General features: G+C 49.5%; 1 protein-coding gene and 1 long non-coding RNA gene across 3 annotated transcripts in view; one reads left to right on the forward strand and one right to left on the reverse strand.

The window, feature by feature from the left end:
• Positions 1-9,747: 9,747 nt before the first annotated feature.
• GFI1B (growth factor independent 1B transcriptional repressor) lies at positions 9,748-21,659 on the forward strand. Its single transcript, XM_077147512.1, has 7 exons — positions 9,748-9,887; positions 15,325-15,444; positions 15,969-16,106; positions 17,350-17,621; positions 18,702-18,839; positions 19,878-20,043; positions 20,671-21,659. The coding sequence occupies exons 2-7, from the start codon at positions 15,345-15,347 to the stop codon at positions 20,847-20,849; spliced, it is 993 nt and encodes a 330-aa protein (XP_077003627.1). The 5' UTR covers positions 9,748-9,887; positions 15,325-15,344; the 3' UTR covers positions 20,850-21,659.
• The window catches only part of LOC143673203 (uncharacterized), a 43,854-nt gene continuing 35,222 nt past the window's right edge, over positions 17,871-26,502 (reverse strand). The window contains exons 3-4 of one of the 2 annotated variants that reach the window (XR_013170251.1): positions 20,076-20,178; positions 17,871-18,468 (exon numbers count right to left, since the gene is read on the reverse strand). This is a non-coding gene — a long non-coding RNA (uncharacterized LOC143673203). The remainder of the gene's footprint in view (positions 18,469-20,075; positions 20,179-26,502) is intronic. The other variant, XR_013170252.1, reaches the window with a different exon arrangement.

Genomic DNA, 26,502 nt, shown 5'->3' on the forward strand with positions numbered 1-26,502 from the left:
AGCAGTAAAACAAAATACTGACAAATATACTACCTCAGAAGAAAACAAAAACTGCTTTTGTACAACAAAAAGAAAATAAGCAAAGTCAGAAGATACATAAGCTGAGAGAAAATATTTGCAATTTATATCACAGATAAGCCTCCCTAATATGCAGAGATCTCTTAAAAATCTAGACAAAAGCCAATATTTCATAGAAAAAAGTGCACAAGATATGAACAGAAAATTCATAGAACGAGAAATGCAAATCACCTTTAAACATATGAAAATATTACTCATCCTCACTTATAAGTGAAATGCAAGCTAAAACTACCCTGATATACTGTTCCTTTTCTATCAGATTGGGAAAAATCCCAAAGTTTTACAAATATGCTGGGCTGGCAAGGCTGTGGGGAACAGATACTCTCAGGCAATGCTGGTGGGAGGGTGGAATGGTACAACTTCTACAGAGAGGAATTTGGCAATATCTATGAACATTACATTTGCATTGTCCCTTTGGCACATTAATATCACTTCTAGGAATCTACCCTGAAGATGCACCTATGCACACAAACACATACACACACACACACACACACATGCACACAAAACATATGCACAAGATTATTTAACATGGCATGATTTGCAAAAGCTAAACATTGGAAACAGCCCAAATATTCATCACTAGGGGAGTAACTGAATAAACTATAGTACAATGGAAAGTTATCCAGCTGTAAAAATTCTAATGTTCTTAGAAACAAAGATTTCCAGTGTAAAAGAAAGGTAATATAAATGCAAAATTAAAGAAGTTTTCATCAACCTAGAATGTTAAATTCAAAACTAAATTTAATGCTAAATTTAAATTAACTCATAATTAAAAAAAAAAAGACTCGATTTCCTAGTTCGGAACACAGAAATAGCTTAAAAGCAGATACCCCCAACACCTTGCTCTCGGTTTCTTGATCCTGTCCTCCACTATACGAAACGAGAACTGGCTGCTTCCAGAAGTGGGGCAGAGAAAGACTTGTGTCAGAAGGCTAGGACATGTTGTAAGACTGATGGACAGATGTCAAAAGGACACACAGGCAGCGTGGTGTGCTCCCGGTGGCAACATCTCAGGAAACTGGACATAAAAAAGAATTCTACAGTTTAACACAAAAAAAATGGATAAATGAAAATCCATGAGTTCATAGTGATACTCAAACTTATCAAAAGAGAGAGAAGAAAGAAAAAAATGACTATTCAATGCCTCACCATGAAAGTTAGTAATTAAAGAGAAAAAATCAATCATTTACACTTCGATTTTTAGAAAAACTGTAGTTCCTCTTCCAGTCAATGAGGGTAAGCTCTTCTTTCCAGAAAAATACCAGATAATAAATGTAGATAGAATGATAGAATTAAAAGAATCGCCATTTTGCAATCACCAATGAAATCATTGATTCAGGCAAGGATCATTAATGGATGCTGAAACCATTAGAGAAAAGGCTATGAGGAAATTAAACCAAATGGGTATGCACACACGCACACACACAGATTTAGTCTGGAAACTCTGGTAAAGACAATGTTGAAGTCCTGAGTCCAAATTCCCCAGAGGAAGCTGGCAGCCTGGAAATTCCAGCAACAGTTGATGTCTTGAGGCAAAATTTCTTCATGGTGACAAAGTCCAACCCCACAGATTACTTCTTAACTCACTTTTATGATGGAGAGGGCTGGAGGCCACCACTTTAACCAACTGACCAAATTTAATACCACTAAGATGGGACACCTAATATTAGGTACCTCTTCATTCGATGCAACATGAGGCACACAGCCTCACCTATGAAGCATCCTTGCCAAAAAACATTTAACCTGAATCTAATCAAGACTTGGACCCTAACTTCCAGTTAATAGTAAATATGAGAGGTGGAGGAAAAGATTAAACAGCACCACAGGGAAACCATCGGACAAATTTTTACCAGACTGGCCTGAGTTCTTTTTAAAAAATCAGTGTCAAAGAGGTAGGGGGGATTCCAGGCCCATGCACCCATAAACAAAAACAAAACGAAAGAAAAACGAGGTAAGTTTCCAATTTAAAGGAGACTAAAGAAACCAGAAGCAAATATGGTGCTTGAAACTTAGCTAAATCTTGATTCTCAAAGAAAGACTATAGAGATAATTTTGGGGAAATGGAAAAAAGCATGAACACGGATGTGTTAGTAGATAATGTTAGGAAATTATTGATCGTTTTCTCAGGTTTGCTCATGATGTTGCAATTATGTGGTTATGTAGGAAATATCTTCACTGTAGAAAATATATGCCCAGGTATTTATGGGTGAAGTTTCACGATGGCTCCAATATATTCTCACAATGTTTTAGCAAAACAAAATGTATTTATATGTACATACATAGGCATTTAAAGAGAGAGAAACCACCTACGGGAAATGCTTACTTGTTGAATTTGGGGGGTCAATAATGTGGGTGTTCACTGGACACTTCTCTTTGAAGTTTTTCTTAATAAAAACTTGAATACTTCAAGATCAAAAAAATTGGAATGTTCACTGGAGGAAAATCTCAGCTCCTGATCATGAGGTAGTGAGAACCCTGGTTTCCAAACCTGGCATCACCTCCCTGCACCTTTACTTTCTCCACCTATAAAAATGAAGGACTAGGAGGATGGCTTTTAAAGGACCGCTCTCCTACTGTGCAAATGAGCTTTTTACACATTTGCGTATTAAACTTACAAAAATGCACGGACAGACCACTTTTCAAAGATTTATCCACTGTGGTCACAAGACCACTCATTCCTCATGCTCTCCCCAGCACCCACATCATTTCCTTCTGTGGATGGAGTCACCCTGTACACCCATGGATTAACATGCAGCCACGGCAAGAGAAAAATGCTCCTCTTTCAGGGAACACTGATAAAATGGTAGCTTGAAAAATCTGAAAGCCGCAGCTACATACAAAAAAATAGCTGTAAACTGGGTCCCAATCCTAAGGCTGCTTCCATGTTGAATTCTCCACAGAGCCTCCTACAAAGGACGCCCCTTGTGTTGATCAGGGTTGAGATAGAGCCTCAGGGCTCCTGTGGGAAAACAAGAGGCATTTTTCCCAAAGGGGTTTTTATTTCTAGCCCTCTGCAAAGGTGTGCTTTTCCCTGGGTCTATCTATAAGGTTCTTCACTTCTTTGTGGGTTCACTGAAGGCTTTGCTTCCTGGGTGGAGGCTGAAGCGATACTCCAGGCCGAAAGCCCACTGACCCAGTAGGATGTGATGAGAGATAAGGAAGACCCTCTTAGCAGCCACAGCAGACTCCTCCTAAGGCTGGTCAATGAGCACACTCACACATGTGCACACACACGCACACACACACATAATACACGGCTTGTTAGGAAGAACACAGACTTGCATTCATTCATCACACCCTTACTGAACTAGGCTTGGTGCTGGAGAAAGATTGAGAATTAGAATTGGAGGGGGGGCTGCCCTCGTGAGGCCCATGCCCTAGTGGATCAAGCAAATCACCCCCACTTCTGGCTGTGTGGATTTGGCCATGGTAACAGCCAAGCCAGGGGAATGGTTCTCAGTTTCCCATCATAAGGTTAAAAATTCCAACCAGCAAAATGTTTATGTGGATTAAAAGAGACGAGGTTTGTAAAGCACCTCCATCATAGCTGGCTCATGGTAAATGTTCAGAAAACTTTCATTTCTTCCTCCTGCATCTCTGCAGCCTCGCGGTGGGATTCCTGTGAGTGGCCAGAGAGACTGTGAGCACAAAGGTTATCTGGAGCTTGTGGAGCTATAACAAAATGTCAGGTGTTTCATTAATAATCAACCTGCCATATAAATTAGCACAGCCCTCCTGATAGGATTAGACTAGCACCACCCTATTTTGCTTTTGTTTTTGTTTTTTTTTTCCCCCAGAAGGTAATGCTGCTGGTGGTTGTTAAAGAGATAAAAGGCAGAATTCTGTGGCCAAATGTTGAATATTTTGGCTGGGAAATAACACATATTTAAAGCATTGATGCATGTAAAATGTTTTTACATACACTATCTCCTTTGCTACCTAACACAACCGAGGAAGGCATTGTCTTTAGTCACTTTAAAAGGTGGAAAGTCTGAGGCTCAGAGAATGCTAAAAGACCTGCCCAAGGTCATGCAGATGTTGTGTGTCAAAACCAGGCTGCAATCCCAGGTCTGACTATGCTTTCACTTCACCCATGTGACTCTGAAGAGTCAGATGTGACCTGTTCCATAACTTACCACTGGGCATTTACATTGCGCACACCAGGATGTCTAGATTGGAAGCAGTTATACAATGAGCATCAGAATGGAGGGCTTTAATTAGGACTCAGGAAGCCAGGGTCCCAGTTCAGGCTCTACTTCTTATGAGTTATGTGGCCTTGGCAAGTCTGTCTCTGGGCCTCAGTTCCCCCTTCTGAAATCTCAGGTGACTGAATTGGTACCTCTTCCCCTCCTGCCACAAGAAGGCCGAGGTTCTTCTGCCCGGTTGCTCAAGTGGTGACATGGAGATGCCAGGGAGACCACTTCTCAGGCCCAGAATGAGAGCCTGGAGCCTCCAGACTTACCTGGCCGTAGGAAGCCAGAAAAACAGTATCTGCAGTGTAGCTTGGTTCCCTAAGGCAGAGTGCACCATACCCGGCCCTGGCAGGGGAAGGTCTCACGTGTTCTCTGAGAGCTAGTGGCAGGGCTGCTGGGGAGGAGCACAGACCTAGAGCTCCACCACTAAAGCACACCTTGGTTCCCCACCAGGAACATCTGAGCTTTAGGACAGACTTTCTAAAGAGCATCTTCAGCTGAGAAATCACTGTTTGAGTAGAAGAAGCCAAATGGACTTCTTGGCCATCTCATTATTTCCTAAATCCGAAAGTCACCCTGATATGCCCCATTTGATGCCTCTGACAGGGTTGCTGGTAGGTATGGGGCAGGCCAAGTGGGACTGGAACCCAGGCACTTCCATCTGCTCTCCTGAACCCCCTGCCCATGTCAAGAGTCCCGGCTTCCCTGCCTAATTTCTCTAAGCCCCTTTCCTGCCTTTCTGCTCTGGAAAGTTAGCCATTTCAGGAAGTGAACACGTCCCAGCGCCATGCGCCATCACCTGCCATCAGAATATTGTCCATCCCCCTCTTGAGATTCTTGGCAGGAGGACTGTTGGGGGGTGGTAGGAGGTGCATATTACTTCATTTTATTTTTATTCCTACGCTGGTCATTTGTTACTCCTGTAATTTAAACTGTAATTATGTATGTATATATACTTATTTTTACTGTTTGACCCGTTAAAATAAAAGGAGGCAGGAGCGCCACCGCGTGGCTACATGGTGAATTGCTTCCTCCCGCGGAGCTAGGGGCGCTTTCTGTTCATAGGGTTGCGAGGCAGGAGGGCAGCGCCATCCCCGCCTGGCAGGCAGCATTTGCAGCCTCTGGCGAGGAGCTTCGGCTTGGAAAGAGCTCTGCAATCCTCCTGAATGGCAGAATCTATTATTTTTCAATTCCTTGCCTTCTACCGACTTTTGTTCACCATTCAGCACGCTCGCGGCAAAGGCAGAGTGCGTGGGCGCTTTTCTGGCTTGGAGATGAGCGTGGAGAGATTGGCGCCAGCGCCCGGCGAGCTGTCCGGGAGTCCCCGGAGAGCAAGGACCACGGAGTCCAGTCCATCCTCGCGTTCCTGGGGCTGGTGTGAGGTGGGCTCAGTTCAGGTGTGTTGCCTTCTGCCTTCTGCAGTCATTCTCAGCCAAGTCTAGAAAGCTCCCCAAGGTCATACCGCTGATGCCAGGTGGTGCTGGGGCCAGAATCTGGCCCTTGATGCCCACCCAGAGTGGCACGTTCCCCGCACCACGCACTCACGCGCACGTGTGTACACGCACACACAAGACTCCTGACCCCTCCTACACCTGGCTGAGATGTTGCTAGAGAGGGCTCCACGCACTACCCCACCCTTCATAATGGTGGCTCACGTTTTATTCAGCCCTGCTCATGATTCCTGCAGGCTAGCGTTTACTGGGTGTTTGATCCATGCCCTGTTGCCCACTGAGGGAGGATCCCACAACATTCCTGTCCTCGGGGTCTAATTGAGAAGCAGGATGAGTATCCACTAGTAACCTAGCTAGAAAGAATCCAAGTGTTGTGATGGGTGGGCCGAGTCCTGAGAAAACAGATGATGACCGTGGATTGTGAGGAGTCTGGGAAGGCTTCCTGGAGGAGGTGAGAGATGACTTGGACTGTGAAGGATGGGTGGGATTTGAATAAGTGAAGGAGAAGATTGAAGAGAAAGAACATCCTGGGCAGGGGAAAACGGTAGGGCAAAGGCAGGAGTTGGGATTTGGTCTCCAGCAGGAAAAGACATGGCATGTTCAGGCAGTGTTGAGGAGATAGGCAGCAGATGGCAGAAGCCATGCCCCCTACATCATTCTGCCCTTAATTCTGTGGAGGAAAACCACCGTCTTCTGCAGAGCCCATTCCTTCCTCCACTCTTAGTTCAGGAGGTTTTGGCAGGAAGGGGCGCAAGAGCCAGGCCTGGCCAATGAGAGAGCCCCTGGCCAAAGTGATTGGTGGATCAATGGACTTCTGACCCAGGCTGAGCCAATCAGAGTCAACCCTATGACTCTTACTGAAGCTATTGAGAAAGGGGTTTTTTCTTTCCACTGGAGTTTCTAAACTCAGTGAAGAATAAAGCCAGCACAAAGGAAGGTGGATATGAGAGATCAAGAGATATCACTCATCCATTCGTTCCATAAACACATCCTTAGTGCATTCCATAAACACATCCTTAGTGACTACCGTGTACTACAGTGTGTATCACACATTGTTCCACTAACTGGGGATTTAGCTGTGAGCCAGGCAAACATGATCCCTGCCATCATACATAGTGTTCACATTCCTTGTGGGAAGTCAGACCAAAAAAAAAAAAAAGGAAAGAAAAGAGTCAATAAGCAAGATATTTCCAGATAATTATGGGTGAAAGAAGAAACAGGGTAGGGCAAGAGAACAGAAAGTGCTGGAGACTTTAGTTGATGGTCAGAGAGAGTCTCTCTGCAGAGGTGTCATTTCAATGGAGACCTGAATGACAAGGAGTCAGCTATGGAAAGATCTGGGGACTAGAGCATCCAGGCAGAGGGGACAACAAAAGCAAAAGTTCTGCGATAGCGGTGAGACTCCAGACAATATCATTTGAGTATCTGGATCCAACCATGCCTGAAGCTGAAAATTTTCAGTGACATGAACTAATTGGTTTGTTCTTGTCATTAAACTAGTTTAAATTGGGCTTCTGCACTTCATATCTGAAAAAGTACTATCATTTGAAAGTTCCTGACATTGTGGAAAACATCGAATGCTCATCTCTGATTTTTTTCCCGTAAGTAAAGGGAAATCACTGAAGCTTTTTTTAAATGAGGGAGGACTCTACCCTGAGCTTGTTCCTTCTTTCCCTTTTAGGCTCAGCTCTTGAATGTCCTATCCTTCCCTTCTCTTCCTTCGGTCTCCGTGCCCCACCCATACTGAACCAAGCTTCTTCTACATGCTGTTTTCTTCTTAGACCTTCTTCCCTGCCCTCCGTCCACCAACTAACTCAGAGTAGGTATCAACTTAGATATTACTTCCTAGGCCGACCCTCCAAGTCTGGGCCCGTTCCCCAATGCCCCATGCTCACATCACACCCCATGTTTACTCCATTGCAGTACTTATCACCCCAAATCATAAAATCCATGCCACTAATCTGGCCCACCTGCTAGACCAGGAAGGGGCTTATAAGGGCCCCTATCTGGGTCTTGTTTGAAACGCCAACATCTGGTACGTAATAGACACTCATTGAATGTGTATTAGAGAAGGTGGGGGGAGGGAGAGGTGGAAGGGACCTGGTACATGAAAGGCATCCTAGAGAATGAATGAATGCACAGGAATGATGAGGCGATTTGCCCCTTGGTACTGACCCCAGGCTACACTAAGGGGAGTCATGTTGGCCCTGCAGGCAGCCATAGAGGGAGTGTAGGAAGAGCCCCAGGCTGCAGGGGCTGTAGGGCATGGGTGCTGGCTGGGGGCTCTGGGCTTCAACTGGTGCACCTAGGGGCTGGTGGACAGATACTGATTTCCCATGGAACAGATTCCAGAGTGGCTCCAGGGAAGGTCCTACCTTCACCTCTGGGTGGCACACTGGCCTAAGAAGGGAATCCCTGAAATGGATATTGAAGGCGGAATCTAAGGACTCTAAAATCAGATTATAACCGTAGAATGGGCATTGAACTGCGTATGCATGATAAAGTGTCTTTATGTTAGAAAACACCCCAAACTACTAAGTACCCCAAATAAAGAAAGTGTTTGGCGAGGCAAACCAGGAGAAAAATGCAAAACCATTAAAAGATGAACATAAAGGCAGCAAGACAATTTAGGAAGTACTTAAATACAATACAGCTCAGAGAAAAAGAATGACACCGATTTACATTAGCCAGATATAAATGTGTGTATAAGAAAGGTGAGAACATGAGGACATGGAGACTCGTAACATCAAGGATGAATTTTCTAATGACCTTAAATTATTTTTTTTTTCAGTTTTCCGTATAATAACAAACAGCTCTAGTTGAGGTTAGCAGTGTGTGACATTCAAAAAAACACTCAAGATGCTTCTGCAAATCTCTGTCGGCCATCATCCCCTGTCTGGTGGTAGCCCTTGGGACCCGCGGCCCCAGCATCATGCCTTTCAGGGTGACTTCGCAGCTGTGGAGTAGCCAAACTTGTTTTCTTTATGAGTGAAACATAATCTCTCTAGCTCGGGCTGCAAGAGCATGCAAATCAGCCTAACAGTGCTCTATTCTGTGGAGGGCTACTTTTATGCAAAACCTCCTGAAATAAATCAGTTATCCCGTAAGCGGGCGGAGGCGTGAGAGAGCAGAAGAGGAAGGAGAAGGGGTTGGGCGCGGGATCAGGGGACCAGGGCTCTGTGCCAGATGGGATGAAACGTCTGAGCCCGGCCTGCCGAGCCTCCCCTAAGAGCGTCTCTTTCACCCTGGTGAGCGGGGACACCCTTGAAGATCCCCGCGGACTGCACTCGGGTCGCCGCTGCTACCGCCAGATGGCGGCAGATGCCGGGCCCCGGACCCCGAGCTCGCGTCGCTCAATCTGTACTCGGCCGGGTTGGCGGGGTTAAGACTCTCCCTGAATAAAGGGGAAGTGGGCCCTACACCCACGACCAAACCTCAGCCCGCTCCTCCACACCTTCTAGGTGGGGAAATGGGAATGTGACACTTCTTCTCGTAGGTGACCTCTGCAAGAGTAGAGGGGGCCCGAGCAGCCTGAGGCTCTTGGAAGCGGGGCTTTGCAGCCAAGCGAGCTGATGCAGACGACTGAGCAGGGGGGTCGCTGAGTTGATGAAGGCAAAGAAGGAAGGAGGGAGGGAGAGAAAGACGCGAAAAGAACAGTAAGGGAAGGGAAAGCGGGAAAAAAAAAGGAAAAGAAAAGTTCTGAGTTCTCTATACAAAAAACGGTTTATACATTTTATTTTTATTTTTTTAATGTAATAACTTAGCCATTACTCCCCCCCCCCCCATTCAGATGTTATTCGAAGTTTTTGGAGGGAAAGAGTACTGCTCCAAAAGTCAAGGGTTAGAGATGAGAATTCAGAGTCTTGAGTCCTGGAAAGTTTTGATAAGCAAATACAACCCAGCTCTTGCTCTCTCTCCATTGGCTACTTCTTCACCGCCAGATTTTGACACAAATAATCAGATTGAAAATCAGGGAGGGGAACAGAAGAGGAAAAAAAAAAAAAGCTCACACACAGAAAAAAAAAAAAAAAGGAGAAGTGTCTATTTGTGCAGAGTATTGCAAAGTTGACAGAGTGGAGTCCAGTCCCCAGAGAGAGGCTGTAAGCTTCCACCGCAGGACCCTCTGGCTGGAGAGGCCTGGAAAGCAGAACTGCTCTGACAGGTGAGTGCTTGAAAATGCCATCTCTGTGCTCTTCTTTTTTAATTTGCATGTCTGACTTCACTTGCTTTAAAACAGGTTGACTAGTTCCTTTTACAGTTACGGGGAGGGCATGGTGGGCTAGAAAGTCTCTTTTATAGGATGTAGCTTTCATGGCTTGTACCATGGGGAGAAGAGATGGTAGAGAGACATCGAATGAGATCAGCATGTTCTGAAATGCTGTGGGTTCATGTATGAATTACGCCTTCCACGAGCTGTACATGAACACACATTTCAAAACTCACTTTTAGGCTGACGGACATGACCTGCATACCCAAACAGCATACACACCCCAACTCTCCCAGGAACCTGGGCAGTGTGTGTCACTATAATGCAACGAGGAGCCCGAGTTGGTGTCCCTGCTTGGAAACAAATTGTTCCCCAGGCACTCTGAGTCTTTCTTCCTCTGTCAAATAAGACAGTGAGATTGAGGGAAGGCTGCAAGAATTTCTAACCCTAAAGCCGCACAATCCCAGGTGACCTTCACAAAGGTTCCTCGAACACCTTTATAGCCAGCTGTGCAGGCACCCTTTGGTCTATACCTACTGCAAAGAGGGCTGACATCTATTGCACTCAAGACCAGCCTTCAGGACCAAGGGACTGCAGGTGGGAAATGGTATCTCAGTTCTCCTTTCCCTTGAGTGTCAAACTCTTTTCTACCCGCCTTTGGAGAAAAAACAAGTTAGAATCTTTGGGCATCTGGGGAGAGGGGCTCACTTTAAATTGGGCTTATTAAGGGGATTCACAAAATCACCTGTACACATTGAAAGTCCACAGCTTTCATCAGGTTCTTGGGGGCAAACTGATTTGCAGTCTCAGGACGGGAGTCTGGTAGGTATTAATAGCAGGCTGAGCCGCAACTGCCCACCTGGGCTCACACCTCAATATTTCTTAGTAGACCCCAGGTAGAATATTTCCAAGTCTAGCAAGTAGTGAGAGCCTTGTCCTCAGAGATTTTTCAGGAGGAATTCTTTGGATAAGGAGATTATAAGGTCTTTTCCAACTCTTAGATTTTGGAGTTAATAGTCTGGTTTCACTGTAGAAAGTTCTTACATAAAGTTCTTGGGGATCTTCAAAAAGCTGTATCTGGTATAAGTTTGAATGAAGAAGTCACTCAAAGCCAGTGCAGACCATTTTCCACAGACTCCCGGGAGGGCTTGTTGGGAGTGGGTGTCCTATTAGAGAGTACAAGGATTCCCCAAAGACTCTGGGACCAGAATGCCCCCCCCCACCCGGAAAATAACCTGATCACACCAGTACTTTGCTATCTTGGCAGAAACAACAGAAAACTTTACCCCACATTAGTCTAGAGAGAAACTTTTTATTCATTAGTTTCCAGGAATTTAAACCAGTGGGAGCTACTTTAATTTTTAATATAGAGAGATTTAGAAAGTGTTTCATCTGTCCACTTTTGACGTTATATTCTCTGAATTTAGGAGACATTTGAGAGCTCCTTCCAAATTTCAAATAAAAATATTGACTGCTGGGCCCCCTAACGTGACCTGAGCTTATTTCCCATTGACTCCTACATGGGAATATTTGTTGTTGTTGTTTTTCCTTAAGTAGCATCTTTAAACATAAAGGAAGTCAAAAGGGTCCTCAAGAGCTGACCCTGAGAAATGGCTGAGTCTTACCCAACCCTCCCAAAAAGGGAACTCCAAAGCGATGCGTTTCTTAGTCAAGGTGGGTCAAGTCCTCACTGAAGGTCAACGGATTGTACATAGGATTTCAGAGCAAAAGGGAAGTTTAGAAATCTCTCAGTCTAACCGTCCCTTTCATGAGATAGGAAAACCAGGTCCCAGGTTGGTGGCTGAAGTGGTCAAGCCCAAGGTTATAAAATCAGACGCAACCCAATGGGAAGCCTCAATGAATGCAAATCACAGGCCTGTTTATCTGGCTTAACCTGGAGGTGAGGGTGCAGGACTCTGCCCGGGCTCCGAGGCCGTCCCCCCTCTAAAGTGCCAACAGAGATTACGACTCAGGGCCGGGGTCCCTCTATCAGGATTGGGGGTTTATGACGAGATGTTAACAGCAGCCCTCTTTCCGGAGGCCCGATACCATCAAGGCCTCTGTTTTATGAAGAAATCTTAGGCTTCTTTCACAATCTCTGCTCTTAGCTCTTTCTCAGAACGGCTTCGTGTGAATCAAAACGGAATGGTTGTTAATTAACTACCATATAGGTGATTGGTTCCTGTTTTTGGGTGTGTGTTTTGTTTTGTTTTGTTTTGTTAACTCCACCAACAGGGGTCAAAAGGAAGTTCCTTGGGTGCATCTGGCCCCTGCTCTGAGTTTGAGGGCTTGGCCACAGGGGTCGGCTGCAGCACTGCCACTTTGCGAGGCTTAGGGGAAAGAAACTTCTGAGGAAGGGAGGGCTGGGGGGAGGTCACTAGAAGAGACCCCGAGAATCACCTGCCCCTGGGAAACCCCAACAACTGGGACTCCTTGCTTCCCTCTATAAATGACAAGTGCTTCGCAGGAGCTCAGTGAATGCTAGCGCGGCATGGCTGAGCTCCTCACCCTGGGTTCCTAACGGGTCACCCCTGGGGTGTCCTTCAATTCTGAATCTGCGGGGAGGGTCAGGTTTTCTGAACAGGGCATCTGCTCTCTCACCTGCCTCTCTACCTGCAAGTTTTCAGGAATGGATGTGAGTTCCGGAAAAGACACAAAGCTGAGGGAAATTTGACTTTTCCATTCTCTGGCCCCAACAACGAGCTTCCCCCCTCTTGTCTTAAGCTGTTTTCATCGGGGCTTGGAAGGACCACAGTCAGTAACGGAGAGCTTGTGTTGGGCCCTGGCTTTGCTGTGTGACCTTGGGTAAGCCCCTTCTGTCTGAGCTTCGGTTTTCCCACCTATGATCTGGAAGGACAAACCCTGCTTCCCCTGCCCAGGGGGTCACTTCCATGACTGCACACCACAGAGCCTTAAATACTGTCCTGTTTTCCACCCTAGCATCTCAGTGCAGTTCCTTCTGCTGAGAAAATGCCCCTGGAGAGCACACAGTCAGCCCTGAATAAATGCCCACTGTGGTCTGAGCACAGAGGCCTGGGGGGGCGCGGTGTAGATAGCCCCCGCTCTGCCTCACTCAGCCCCCAGGATCCGACCGAGTGTCCAAGCCTCGGTTCCTCCCATGTAATGGGACAATAGCACCCCTCACGCTTCATCATAGATCCTGGCGGTCAGAAGCATTTCCTGGTGTTCTGTCCCTGTGTGTTTAACCAGGGTGCTAGCTGATTTATTAAGCAAATGTTATATTTAAAATATATATATTTTTTCTTTTGATGGAAAGACAGACCTCAGCCTTTGGAGACCCCCCTCTCCGAGGCTCCCACAGAACAAAGGGAGAGGAGGACCCAGCCCCCCACCCCTCCCCCAGCTTTGGGGGGGTCCCCTCCCACTCCACCCAGGGTCTGGCCTCCTGAGGGGGTTTCCTGAACCGAAGAGTTAGAAGAGGGAAGGAAAGGGGGTGTGGGGAGCCCCGGTGGGGGAGGGGGGGGAGACAGGGGGAGGAAGATGTGTCCCTGGGAGATAAGGCCGCAGGCTGTTCTGCAAGCCTGGGGACAGCAGCCCGCCAAGCTCAGCCTTTGTTCTGTGAGCTGAGAATCTGACAGCTGGAAGGGGCCTCCGAGGCCTTAGAGACCCACCTTCATTTTAGGGTCCAGAGAGGGAAGGGACTTAATCACGTCATCGTGGGCTCCTCGGTGGCTGCTGTGGCTTGGACCCCGGTCTCCTGACTCCTGATCTAGGCCTCCTCTGTCTCCTCTGCATCCGCCTTCATCCACGGCTTGATTTGTCCCCAGCTTTCAGTGTGCCTACTACGGGCCGGGTGCTGGGAAGGCGACCACAGCAGTCCCTGCCCTACCTGAAGCTTCCACCCAGTGAGCAAAGATCCTGCCCTTAGCTGAGCACTCACTACAGCCCTTTACACCATTTGTCTGCCATAAATAAAGGTGATTTCTTGCTCGCAACAATCACATGAGGTCCGATTTTGAAAGATCTAGGCACTCAGCCTCCGAGCCGGTCAGTGACAAGTCCTACAGCAAGGAGAGTTGAATGGCCTGGGCACAGTTATGGGGGCCCCTCTTCTGCCCGGCTCTCGGCCACTCCTTGGGGCGACTCCCTGGGTCCATCCTCCCCGCTGAAGGCAGAGCTGCAAGCTGCCCTCTCTAATCTCCCTTCTTCCACCCTGCTCCTTGGCCAAGGCCTTATCACCCAGGCCCTCTCTGTTGTTCAAAAGCAGCGGTAATCCTTTTCCCCGCGCGCTTGGCACTATCTCCCGTGTGATCTTTGTGGTGTCAGGCCCTGGGGCAAGAGTGGGGTCCTTGGAAGCCTGGGCAATGGGGGCCAGCAGAGGACTCAACAGAACCGGTGCTGGCCAAGTATTTCCTCTGAGCTTTAGCCTGTGCTCAGTTATGGGGGTGGGGGGGGGAGTTAAGCGTACAGAGGACCACCCAAAGATGCTCTTTGCCTCCCAGGAGCCCTTTGGAAAGATTCACACTACACAGAGCTCAGGAATGGGAAGCCACATGCGGGCCAGGACAAGCTCTTTGTACAGTGCTCTGCACAAAAAGCTCACTCTGCCATGCCCCCACCTCTACTCTGGACCAAGAGCAGGTCCCTTATAGTGATGGGGCTTCAGTTTCTCCATAGTTTCCCCACCACCACTGATAGGTAGGTTCAGTGGCAGTGCTGGGCTGCCTGCCTACTGCTCAGCTCCTAGATTTGGCGGACACTCGTTTCTTTTTCCTCAGCCACCACGAAGCTTCAGGCCACCAGGTGGGTTGGGGCGGGAGGATCCAATCAGGCCTGGAGACCTGCACACGACTCCAACCCCCCAGAGGGAAGGTCCCTCTCCAGGGACCAGATGCCAGACTGGGGCCATGGCTGAGGTGCTGCAGCTCCCAACTTGCAGAGGACACACAACTGAGAGGGGCCCCACTCACTTCAGGGTGCCACCTGCCAGTCCCACCTGTGCTGGGCCCTGAAACACACGGGGCACTCACCAGCACTGCAGACTTGGACACAGGGGCCTCGTTCTTAGCCCCACCTTACAGAAAAGGGAATAGGCCCGAGAGGTTGTGTCTCCCCCAGATTGCACAGCAGATGAGGCCAGAGCTGGGATTCTATCTATTTTAAATGCTAACTCCAAAATCTAAACTCAGATCACCTCTTTCTATGGCTCTGAAAGTGGACTCCACCAGAACTCAAATGCCGTTTCCTAGATTTGGGGTCCACAGTGTGTTACATGCAGAGGCGCCCCTCCCCCTGCCCTTCTTTCTCTGCTCATGCCAGGGTAAGCGGGCCAATGCTGGGATGGGTATTTTTTATTTCAAGACGAGGTTCTCACATATGGAGAAGAAAGTCCTCCTGTGTCTGCTGACCTCCTCACCCTTTCCCCTTGCAGGCGTGGGGCACGCGCTGAGGATGCCACGCTCCTTCTTGGTGAAGAGCAAAAAGGCTCACACCTACCACCAGCCCCGCGCCCATGAGAATGAGCCGGCCTGGCCTCCTGCCCTCACACCTGGTGAGTCAGATCCCAGGCTGGCCTCCTGCTGCGCCCACCCAGGGTGCCCTGCCCCACCCAGTGGGGGAAGCAGCAGGCATCCCACCTGAAGTAACTCCTTCCTCTGAGTCTGGAATGCAGGAGGAGCTCAAAAATGTGGGTTGACTGGATAAACAAATGAAAGGAGTAAGTAAGTGAATGAATGAACCCACCTCCTCTGACCCTTCGGGGTGATGAGAGCGTCAGGATTAGAACCTGACTAAGCTCCTCACTAACTTCTGTTTAGGTCCTAATTGAAAGTCAGATCTATAGCTGACTTTCAGAATGAATATAGTGCTCAGAACGAATGACACTGGTCCCTGGTTTTCTTCAGGAGTCTCCTAGCCTTCACCCATCTCCCACCCATCCTGGGCAGAGCCCCTGGGACCCACAACAAATGGATCTCTCTCTGGGCCCCCTCCTCCTAGGAAAGGAATTCTCTCCCCTTGCTGCCTCTGGGCTTCCCAGAGGCATAGGGTGACCCTGATGCTCTTCTCTCCCCACAGTGGCCAGGGACCAGGCCCTGAGCAATGGCCCTGTCCTTGGCACCCTATTTCCAAATCAGTGCCTGGACTGGACCAACCTGAAGCGGGAGCCAGATCTGGAGCCAGACCAGGGCTTGACTAGGATGACCTCAGCACCAGGTACGAGCCCATGACCTCTGGTCATTCTGCAACCAGGGCCCAGGGGAGTGGGGTGGAATGGACACCTGTCAGCAGGGACCGTTGGAGTCATGGAGTTTGGGGAAGAACCAACACGGTCATGTGCATGTAACGCGGGCTCTCCAGCTTCTGCCTGAGCCTCTCTTGGATGGGGAGCTTAGTCTGAGTGGGTGGGTCAGGAGGAAGCAGCTGGCAGGTGGATGCAGAGATGAGTGGTGGGGGAGACACGTTTCTGGACTGGAAAAACTAAGGAGCCACAGTGAGAACACAGACACCTCCTCCTACAGTAAATATTTTCAGTAACACAACAAAACTTATAGCATGAAGGAGCACAGTGGAGGGAGGGGGTAGGGAATGGGTGTCTAAGTTTGGATCCTCCCAGAAGCAGTCCAGGAGGTAAGGATTCGAATGCAAGAGGTGTCTTTAGGATAAGAGATGATCCCAGAAAGCATACTTATGGGAGTCAAGAAGTGAGAAAAAGAAGGGAAGACAGCCAAGAAAGCATTATCAAGCCTCTTACCCTGAGACTTAATCCTGCCGATGTCTTTGGGAGACAGCATGGAACACACACCTGAGCGACCCTCCCCTCGGATATTGGTTGAGGGTTGTCTGCTGGGGGTGGGGGAAGTTGGTTCCCTGGCACTTTCTGCCTGCCTTGTGTGCAAATAGAGTAGACGAGGAAAACAGTCCTGCATGCCAGGAAATGTCAAGTGCACAGGAGATATGAGTGGGCCGCCAAGAGCATCTGCTCCAGGGGCTTCCTTTGCACAGCTCAGCTGCCATCATCATCTCTTTTCCTCACCACCCCCCACCTTCTCACCATCGTCACCACCCTCACCACCCTCACCTTCCTCACTGTGCTCACCACCCTCACCATCCTACTCCCTCACCATCCTCACTTCTCCCTCCCCCACTGTCCCCCCCTCTCAAGAGTGGCCCAGAGTACTAAGTGTTCCCTGAATGCCATGCACTGTGCTGGGCACTTTAGAACATGAGCGCATTGAATTCTCACTGTGAATCAGGTAGTGTTATTCTCCCCAGTTTACGGAGGGGGAAATTGCGTCTCAGAAAGGGATGGTTACCTGCCCAAGCTCACAGAGCTGGTAAGTGCAGGAGTCAGGAGTAGACCCGAGTCTGGGTGACACCACAGCCTCTCTCCCCGCAGGCCCACACTCAGCAGGTGTCTCTCCACAGAGACCTGCTGAATGTGCCACTCTCTCTACAGAAGGCCCCACGGTGATGTCCCAGGCCCAGGATGGTGACTCTTCACCCTCTGACTCACCCCTGTTCTATAAGCCCAGCTTCTCCTGGGACACCCTGGCCTCATCCTATGGCCACAGCTACCGGCAGGCCCCCTCAACCATGCAGTCTGCCTTCCTGGAGCACTCTGTCAGCCTATACGGCAGCCCACTAGTGCCCAGCACTGAGCCCCCCTTGGACTTCAGCCTCCGCTACTCCCCGGGCATGGATGCATATCACTGTGTCAAGTGCAACAAGGTGAGCAGTCAGGGGTGCAGGTGGGCACACAGGGGCCAAGAGGTCTGCTGTGCGCCCCCTCTACAGCATGCTGGCAGCTGCGGGGTCTGGAGTTTCCCTGGACTGTGGACCTTGGGAGCCCTGGTGGGATGGATTCAGAATGTTTGCCCTCATCACCATTCATTGAACCTTTACAACGTCCCTGGGCCTGTCCTAGTCACTTGACATGCAGGACCCCATCAACCCTGGGAGATGGGTTTAGTTACCTCCAGTATGCAGGTGAAGGACTAAAGTTTAGAGAGGTTAAGTCACTTGTGCAAGATCACACAGCAAGTAGATCAAACTGGTTTGATCTGGCCAATTCCCAGATCTAGTGGTTGCACTAGGCTATTCAGTCCCTAGATGGTGCTAGAATGGATGGTTCGGTTTCTCTGGCTGCTGAAACAAATACCCTACAATGGGTTGGTTTAACAACAGGAATCTATTGGCTCACAATTTTGAGGTTAGGCATCAACAAGGTGATGATTTTTCCCAAAGACTGTGGAATTTTGGGGCTTGCTGCCAGTGATCCTTGGTGCTTGGCTTTTTGGTTGCATGGCAATGCATGTGGTAGTATCTTCCCCTTTCTCTTTCAGGTTCCATTGACTTCCAGCTTTTTGCTTCTCCTAGGGCTTCTTTCTCTGTGGCCCTCTCTATAAAGCTCTCATAATAGGATTAAGGCCCCACCCTGATTCAGCTGGGCCACATCTTCACTGAAATAACCTCATCACAAGTGGGATTAGGATATAGGAATGGAGGGCAGGCCACGGTGGCTCAGCAGCAGAGTTCTCGCCTGCCATGCCAGAGACCCGGGTTTGATTCCTGGTACCTGCCCACACACAAACAAAAAAAAGAGAGAGAGAGAAAAAGATTGAGGAATGGATTAAGATTAAGAACATATTTTTCTCGGGCTCATAACTTCAAGCCACCACAGTAGGCTTTCCAGGTTCCTGCTGCCTGCCCTCCCCCGCCACGGCTGGAGCTGAGCTCGGAGGTGGAGGGCCCCAAGCCTGTCTCCCTCTCTGCAGCCCCAGTGGCTCCACATTGTGCTTCCGCCACCAGGTGTTCTCCACCCCACACGGACTCGAAGTGCACGTGCGCCGCTCCCACAGCGGGACCCGGCCCTTTGCCTGTGATGTCTGCGGCAAAACCTTTGGCCACGCCGTGAGCCTGGAGCAGCACACACACGTCCACTCCCAGGTGGGCAGCTGGCCAAGCAAAGGACCCCCATTTTCCGCTTCACTCCGCACTGCCCCCGGGAAGCCTAGGGGTCTGGGGCTGGGTTTCTCACCCCACCCTGGAGGGTGACACAGACCAGGGGGTTCCCTCACTGCCCACCTCCCCTGGGCTGGGTCTCCAAACACCTTCCCATGAGGCATTTAGTGTCCTGGGTTGACAGAGTCAGCTTCACGGACAATTGGAAGATGCTCTTTCCTAGGGGTGACATCAGGGGAGATGAGATGTGATGCTCAGAGATGGTCCTGCCCATGGATGGTCAGGGCGGCTGTATGCAGCTTCAAGGCCCTCAACTCACAAAATCCTAGCGTTAGACTTAAATATTCATCTCATCTCATTTAGCCCTACCTGAGTCAGTAATTTTTTAAAGAATTCAATTCCAGGGAGAGAATCTGAAACTGACATTGGTCATTAACATCTGGGTAAATATGAAAGATCTAGTGGGCAAAGCAGAAGTGATCACAAGAGCTTTCATCCATGAGTACGTGCCCCTGCCAGGTGCCAGGCTCAGTTCTCTACCTCCAGTCTTTCCAATGACCCTTTCTTACTGTTCCTACGTACAGAGACAAATCTCAGGGGGGTTAAATGATTTGCCAAAGGTCACCTGGCTAAGAGGAAGCAGAAGCTAGGGCTGCGCCCCGATAACTCAGACTCTTAACTGTATCACTGTGCTGCCCCATAAACTGTCCCTCCCTCAAGGAACTCACTCTGGATGAAGGGTCATAAAATGCCAACCCCTTGAAAATAATCCTACAATAGTCAGTCCATCAGTCAATCAACAAACATTTATTGAGGCTTATTTTGAGTGGGTCCCTTGAGAGTTATAAGAAAACTCTGGCAGGAGGCCTCATCACTCCTGGCCCCTGTCTTGCGGCCACTGCAATGGAGTCTCCTGTTCCTCAGGGGATCCCGGCCAGGTCCAGTCCTGCACTCAGCTTGGCACTCCCAGGCTGCGAGGCCCCGCCTGCGCCTCACCCCCCGGGGCCTCGTTTCCTCCGGCAGGAGCGTAGCTTCGAGTGCCGGATGTGCGGCAAAGCCTTCAAGCGCTCGTCCACCCTGTCCACCCACCTGCTCATCCACTCGGACACACGGCCCTACCCCTGCCAGTTCTGCGGCAAGCGCTTCCACCAGAAGTCCGACATGAAGAAGCACACCTACATCCACACCGGTGAGCCCGCCGGCCGGGCACCCTTCACCGACCTGTGTCTCCGTGGGCCGGGCCCACCTGGGGCCCAGACAGAGCCAGCCGGGCTGGAGGCTGCTGAGGTCTCCAATCTGGCTTCTGGGGTGCTCCCATCTTTCACTGAAAGACATGTTAAAAAGTCCCCTGCTGTAGGATGGGGGTGGGGTCTAGAGGAAAAGGTGGGGCCCACACTCTGATGGAGGGCTGCGTGCACTGCACATCTAATTCATTGAAAAAGCACTGGAAGGAAGCACAACAAAATGTCAACACTGAGTATCACTGGCTAGAAGTGGGACTAGTGGGTGAATTTTCCTTTCATTATTTCATTCATTTCTTCCTTAGATATTTATCCAGTGCCTCTTTTTGTACCTGGCGCCAGAATATATTAATAAACAGCATGGACTCAGTTCTAGCCCTAACCAATCCCATAGTTATGGGGGGAGGTGGGGGTGCAGAATTTAAGTTTGGTTTTATCTCCCTTTCCTAATTATTTTCAAAAGTGAATGTGGGTTGGCGATGAAAGAAAGCATATAAGGGTTGGAAAATAAACTGTGGGGTAGGAGGGCCACAAACTGACATGCACGACCCTGACCCATCCTTGCTGCCCTGCAGGTGAGAAGCCACACAAATGCCAGGTGTGCGGGAAGGCCTTCAGCCAGAGCTCCAACCTCATTACCCACAGCCGGAAGCACACGGGCTTCAAGCCCTTCAGCTGTGAGCTGTGCGCCAAGGGCTTCCAGCGCAAGGTGGACCTGCGGCGGCACCGTGAGAGCCAGCATAACCTCAAGTGAGAGGATGCCCCCTCCCGGCTCCTGACCAGCCTGCCCTGATGGCCTGTCACCTGGTGGCAGGCCAGGAAGGAGGACAGCTGTGTACCTAGACCCCCAGTCCCCTGGAAGCAGCATGGGGCTGGGAGTCTTTGAGCTTGTTTTGAGACTCACAGATTTGCTGTGTGACTTTGGGCAAGTGGCTTCCCCTCTCTGAACCAACATTTCTCCTGCCTATAAAGTACGGGAGCTGGACTAGGTCTTTTCTGAGCTGAAATTTTCTACTTCGGAGGTCTAAGTGCTCTGGTGCCTTCTCTGGGGAAGATCCCAGAAGATCAGAGTATCCCCAGGTGGAGAGGGACTCAAGCTGGGACTGACAGAGAAACCTCTCACTGGCTGGGATCTGGCCACCTTGGTGTTTATAGGGCTTCTTTCTAGCTGCCACAGATAGCCAGAGCTGCCTTTTATCCCAGTGGGAGGTCTGGCACCCCTCTACTTCAGCCAGGTGTGCTGGCTGCTCCCCACCTCTGATTGGCACTTGGGGATTCTAGTTTTCTGTCAGCAGTGAGGCCAGAGAAGCCAGTAGTTATTGCTGCCAGAGGCTTCTTCCTCTCGACTGCTATAAATAAAAAAAGACAGACTAATTTACATTTGACAAGTATTTATTAAGTGCTTACTAATGCAACGCCTTGAATGAGGCTTTTTGGAGATTGTGGGGAGCTTCATAAAAGCAGAGAAAGCTATGGAGGAGCTCATAGAGGAGTTGAGGAGACAGAAATACAGCCAAAGGATGTGCAAACCAAACCCACAAGTGTCATGATAGAAGTTAAGTGACAAGACCACATGGAAGGGCAAGGTCAGTTCAACTGTATTAGTTTCTTATTGCTGCTGGAACAAAACAGCAGATTGGCTGAAACAGCAGATTTATTCTTTTATACTGCTGGGGGTCAGAAATCTGAAATGAGTCTTACAGGCTAAAATCAGTGTTGCCAGAGCTATGTTCCTTTGGGAGACTTCAGGGGAAATGCACTTCCTTGCCTCTTTCAGCTTCTAAGAGGCCGTGGCATGTCTTGGCTCACGGCCCCTTCCTCCATCTTCAAAGCCCATCACTCCATCCTCTGCTTTAGTCATCGTGTTCTTCTGCCTTTGACCGTCTTACCTCTCTCTTAAGGACCCTTGTGGTTACATTGCACTCACCTGAATAGTCCAATACAGTTTCCTCATCTCAAGACCTTTAATTTAATCACTCTAGTAGGCTGAATAATGTCTCCCAAAGATATCCATGCCTAATCCCTGGGACCAGTGCATGTTCGTTTATATGGTAAAAGGATTTTGCCAATGCGATTAAGTTTAAGGATCTTGATTTGGGAAGATTATCGTGGATTTTTCTGGATTGACCCTAAATGTAATCACAAGTGTCCTTATGAAAGAGAGGCAGAGGGAGATTTGACTCCAGAAGAGAGGGCAAAGTGACAACAGAAGCTGAGATTGGAGGGATGCAGCCTAAAGCCAAGGAAAGCAGCAGCCACCAAAAGTTGGAAGAGGCAAGAAACATATTCTTCCCTGGAGTCTCTAGAAGGAACCAGCCTACTGATACCTTGATTTTAGCCCCATAGGATCCACTTTTGATTTCTGGCTTCCAGAACTGCAAGAGAATAAATTTCAGTTGTGTTAAGCCACTAAGTTTATGGTGGCTGGTTATGACAGTGACAGGAAACATACAATTACATCAATAAAGTCTCTTGCATGTAAGTTAACATATTCACAAGTTCCAGGGATTAGGATGTGGATATCTTTGGGGGCTGTCACAGGAGCTAGGGAGAGGGAGGATTGCAGGAAATGGAGATTGTGATGAATTTTATACTAGACAACTTCAGAGACATCCTTGCCCCACGGGGGAAGGGCAGGGTAGAGCCATCTAAGCAAGGACACAGAAAGGGGCATGTGTGAAACAGGCTCAAAGTCCAGCAAGTAGCTGGCTTGAGAGTGCATTTGGTGGAGAGGGAAGAGGGGCTGATAGGAGAGAAAAGGGGATCAAGGTCAGCCCCATACATAACTCCCTGGGCAGACAATGGGCCCTGGGAGAACATTTCCATCCTTATCAGTGATTTCCATAGAGGGCTCTGCTGGGCGCCTTCCAGCCTATCCTGGTCCTTGGGCTGGCAGCATCTGGCTACCTGGCTGGGATGTGGCTGCCGTGGAGTGGGGCCTCTCTGACATCCAAAGGGAATCCAGAGCCCAGAGACTGAGGATGTAGTGAAGCTGCCAATTTCCTAGCAGGAAACTGTACCTCAAAATTAATTGAGAGGATGCATTCCAAGCCCTAATGTGGCCGATTCGTTTTCATACTAAAATACTGTTTTGTTACTGATACTCAGAGTTGCATCACCAGTGCCATCCTGAGGCCTCAGGGGCCCCCATCCACACCCCACCCAATCCTCAGTGGCTCATTCCGAGAAGTATGGCAGTGCCCTCACCTCCCCGCAGAACTTCGGGAGCCACACTTGCCCTGTGTCCTTGGAAGTGGAGCCTGCTGTAGTCATGCCATCCAGTCACCTTGGTGCAAAGGCCCCTGCACTGGGAGTTGGGAAAGTTGGATTCTATCTGACTCTACCACTAACTGGCAGTGTGACCCTGGGCTACCGCCTCCCCACTCTGGGCCTCAGTTCCCTTGTACGAGTAGAAGTATGACACAACATCTGCAGGGCTGGCCCGTGTCTTCCACTTCACACACCATGATTCAAATGGCAGGAAGCAAGGAGGAGCTCATGGGCAGTGGGGAGAGGGTGAGGGCGCACAAGTGGGAAGACTAAACTTCCCTCAAATCACAGACAGCAGATGGGGGGCCCTCACTGTATCTCCTAAGCCTGGCCGCCCCAATCCCAGTGTGATGAACACAGCCCCTCAGTCCTAAAATAGGCAGCACATTGAAGGGGAGCTCTGCTGCCACTGCAATGACAACTGCTACTGGCTTGTGGGCTGACACCACTCGGCAAGTCCTGCAGGAGCTATCTTCTCTACAGGGTGCCAGCTCTGCATTTGAAACCCATCCTGTGACAGCCAGGAATTCAGGCAGCTGCATAGTGGTGGGGGGGGGTGGGATGGGGGCAGGGGTGGGAGTGAGCTGAGACAGCGGCATTGCTTTATGGGTCAGGACAACAGAGCAGCACACGTTGTGAGCAACCCAGAAGCTCCCAGTCCATTGCCATCTCAGGGCCCAGGGCCCTCACAAGCCAGGCCCTTCCAGCCGGTGCTGAATCTTTCCCTGGAGGTGGGTTCTTGGGTTTTCCCACATACCTGCCCACATGCCTGCCTCCCTTCTCTGCAGTATGCAAATGCATTTCCAGCCCCCACTGCTCTGAGGCTGCTGGGGCATCACCTGCCCCCTGCACCCCCTTCCCTCATCACTCCCCGCCTGTGGCACTCAGAGGAGAAGCCAGACAACCTAAATCCCAATCACACCTATCCTCAGTCAGTGAAGAAAGACACATTGTCTAGCTTGCCCCTTAGAGAAGCTCAGCTTCTCTTCCCAGCCCCAACCGGAAAGAAAAAAAAATCCTCTGCTGTAGAAGCAGTGGAAATCCAGATATTAGTTTAGTTTTGTTTAGCAAACTAGGAGCATGCAAAGCAGCTCCCTGATCCTTGAATGTGTGTGTGTTTCAGTGTGTTTAAGAGATGACGGGCAACCCCATCACCCAGCACCCACACTGTGCCCGAATTCCCCAGCACCTGCCCTGGCACCATCCCTCTGAGCTGCAATGAGATACAGAGCAAGGTTCCTCACCCAGAAGTCAAGGAGTTCATCCCCAGCCTGGCCCCTGGCTGTGTGGCTTTGGACAAGTCCTTCCCCTTTCTGGGCTTCACTGCCCCAATTAACAGGTGGGAGCAAATAGTCTATAAGGCTTGCTGGCTCTGATGCGCTGGCTGTTAGAGCCCCCTCTTCCCCCAAGTTTGAGAACTAGCCCCAGCTCCCTACAGGACAGGAGGAGGGAAACTGTGGAGGGTGCCAGATCCCATGCAAATCACAAAGCCTTCCCCTGACACCTGACAGGTTTGCCCAGGGGAATTCTGGCTAAAGCAAACAAGAAGAGCTCTGGAATGAGGTGTACCTGTCAGGACCCTACTCAGCCAACCCCAGAGCCTGAAGGTCAGGGGACTTTCCATTCCCCAGTGGGGGCTTCAGAGATAAGCCTCTGTCACCAAACCCTGGAGACTCACAGCACAGGAGAGGACTAGAGGAAGCATCTGGAGTTCTCATTGGGAGGAAGGGTAAATGGAGGCACAAAGAAGGAAGCAATCTCAACTTGGAATCTGATCCAGAGCCCAGTTCTTTATTTGCCTGCTATGTGACCTTGGGCAAGTCAACTATTCTCTCTGAGCCTTATATGCCCCATCTCTAAAATGGGATTACGCCTCTTGCCTTGCAGAGGGTTGTGTAGATTAGAGATGATATATGGAAACCCTTGGCCCAGCTCTGTACCTGAAGACTGCTATTATCAGTCCCAAGAAAGCCACACTTCTGAGAACAGGCTCTAATGCCTTGCGGAGGGAAATGATTCATTCAGAAATTTTCATTGCTGTGAGTCAGGCATGGGGTTTGGCTCTGGTGGCTAGAGCCCAAAGAAAATACCTTCTAGCAGATGAGAAAATGTCACATCCACAGGTAACTGCCTTTCAAGATTCCACGGGTCCTGAGCTGTAAGAAGCCCAAGAAGCTTAATATTTAGTGGAGAGAGAACTTCTGCTGGAATGACCAAGGGAGGCTTCATGGAGGAAGTGGCATTTGAATGAGTCTTGTAGGATTGGTAGGATTTCAAAAGGGGATGTCCATGACCTGTCAGCACTTACTGTGCCCACACTGCTTTACACAGACGGTGTCAAGGAATCATTACAACAACTCCACAAGGAAGGAACTCTTATGTTTATCATTTTACAGAGGAGGAAGCTGAAGCCCAGAGAGCTTTGAGGACTTGCCTGAAGTCACACTAGTAAGTGGCAGTGCCAGGGCTTAACCAAGTGTGTCTTCAAAGCCCTTAAGGCTACTCTAATGGAAGGAACAGGATGGGCAAGGCAGAGGGGCGGAATTGAAAGAGATGACCAGAGAATGATGAAGAATTTGGTTGGCCAGAATTATCTGAAGCTGGAATAGCTACACAAAATAGGACAGAGCATGGTGTGAGGCAAAGGGCAATAGGAGAGGTTAAAGACCTGAAGGCATCTTTTAAAGACAAAGGGAGATACTGACTGCTTTGAATGGGAGACCAGGGGAGAAGCCGAAGAGACTTCAGTGGTGAACTTTAGAGAGATGACCTGTGGTGGGTACACACATGGCCTGGAGGGACTGGGGTGGCACTGGGGGCTGGAGGCCAGTTCAGAGTCAGTATCAGGAGCAAAGGCAGCTCCAGCCTCAGCAATCGACATCTACTGAGCTGAGGCTGAAGAGGCAAAGACTGACCAGGGAGTGGCAGGGATTCTTGGAGATGGAGGGCAGGTGGGAGGTGGGGAGAAGGGACACACAGAGGCATGTCAGGTCTGTCCTTGTGCACGGCTGCCCTGGTCCCCTGCCATTCTGGACAAGCAGGAAGAGCTTTCCTGTCATCCCTCCAGAAGCCTTTAGGGAACTCCAAAGGCTATTTCCTACCCTTGCACCTTTGCCTATGGTGTTCCCATCACCTGA

Source organism: Tamandua tetradactyla, chromosome 2, assembly GCF_023851605.1.
Source record: "Tamandua tetradactyla isolate mTamTet1 chromosome 2, mTamTet1.pri, whole genome shotgun sequence".
In the NCBI taxonomy this organism is placed as follows: Eukaryota; Metazoa; Chordata; class Mammalia; order Pilosa; family Myrmecophagidae; genus Tamandua; species Tamandua tetradactyla.

Coding starts and splice junctions, on each gene's coding strand:
- GFI1B (XM_077147512.1), top strand. CDS start 15,345: ATGCCACGCTCCTTCTTGGTGAAGAGCAAAAAGGCTCACACCTACCAC. Junction 15,445..15,968: donor GCCTCCTGCCCTCACACCTG/GTGAGTCAGATC, acceptor CTCTCCCCACAG/TGGCCAGGGACCAGGCCCTG. Junction 16,107..17,349: donor TAGGATGACCTCAGCACCAG/GTACGAGCCCAT, acceptor CTCTCTCTACAG/AAGGCCCCACGGTGATGTCC.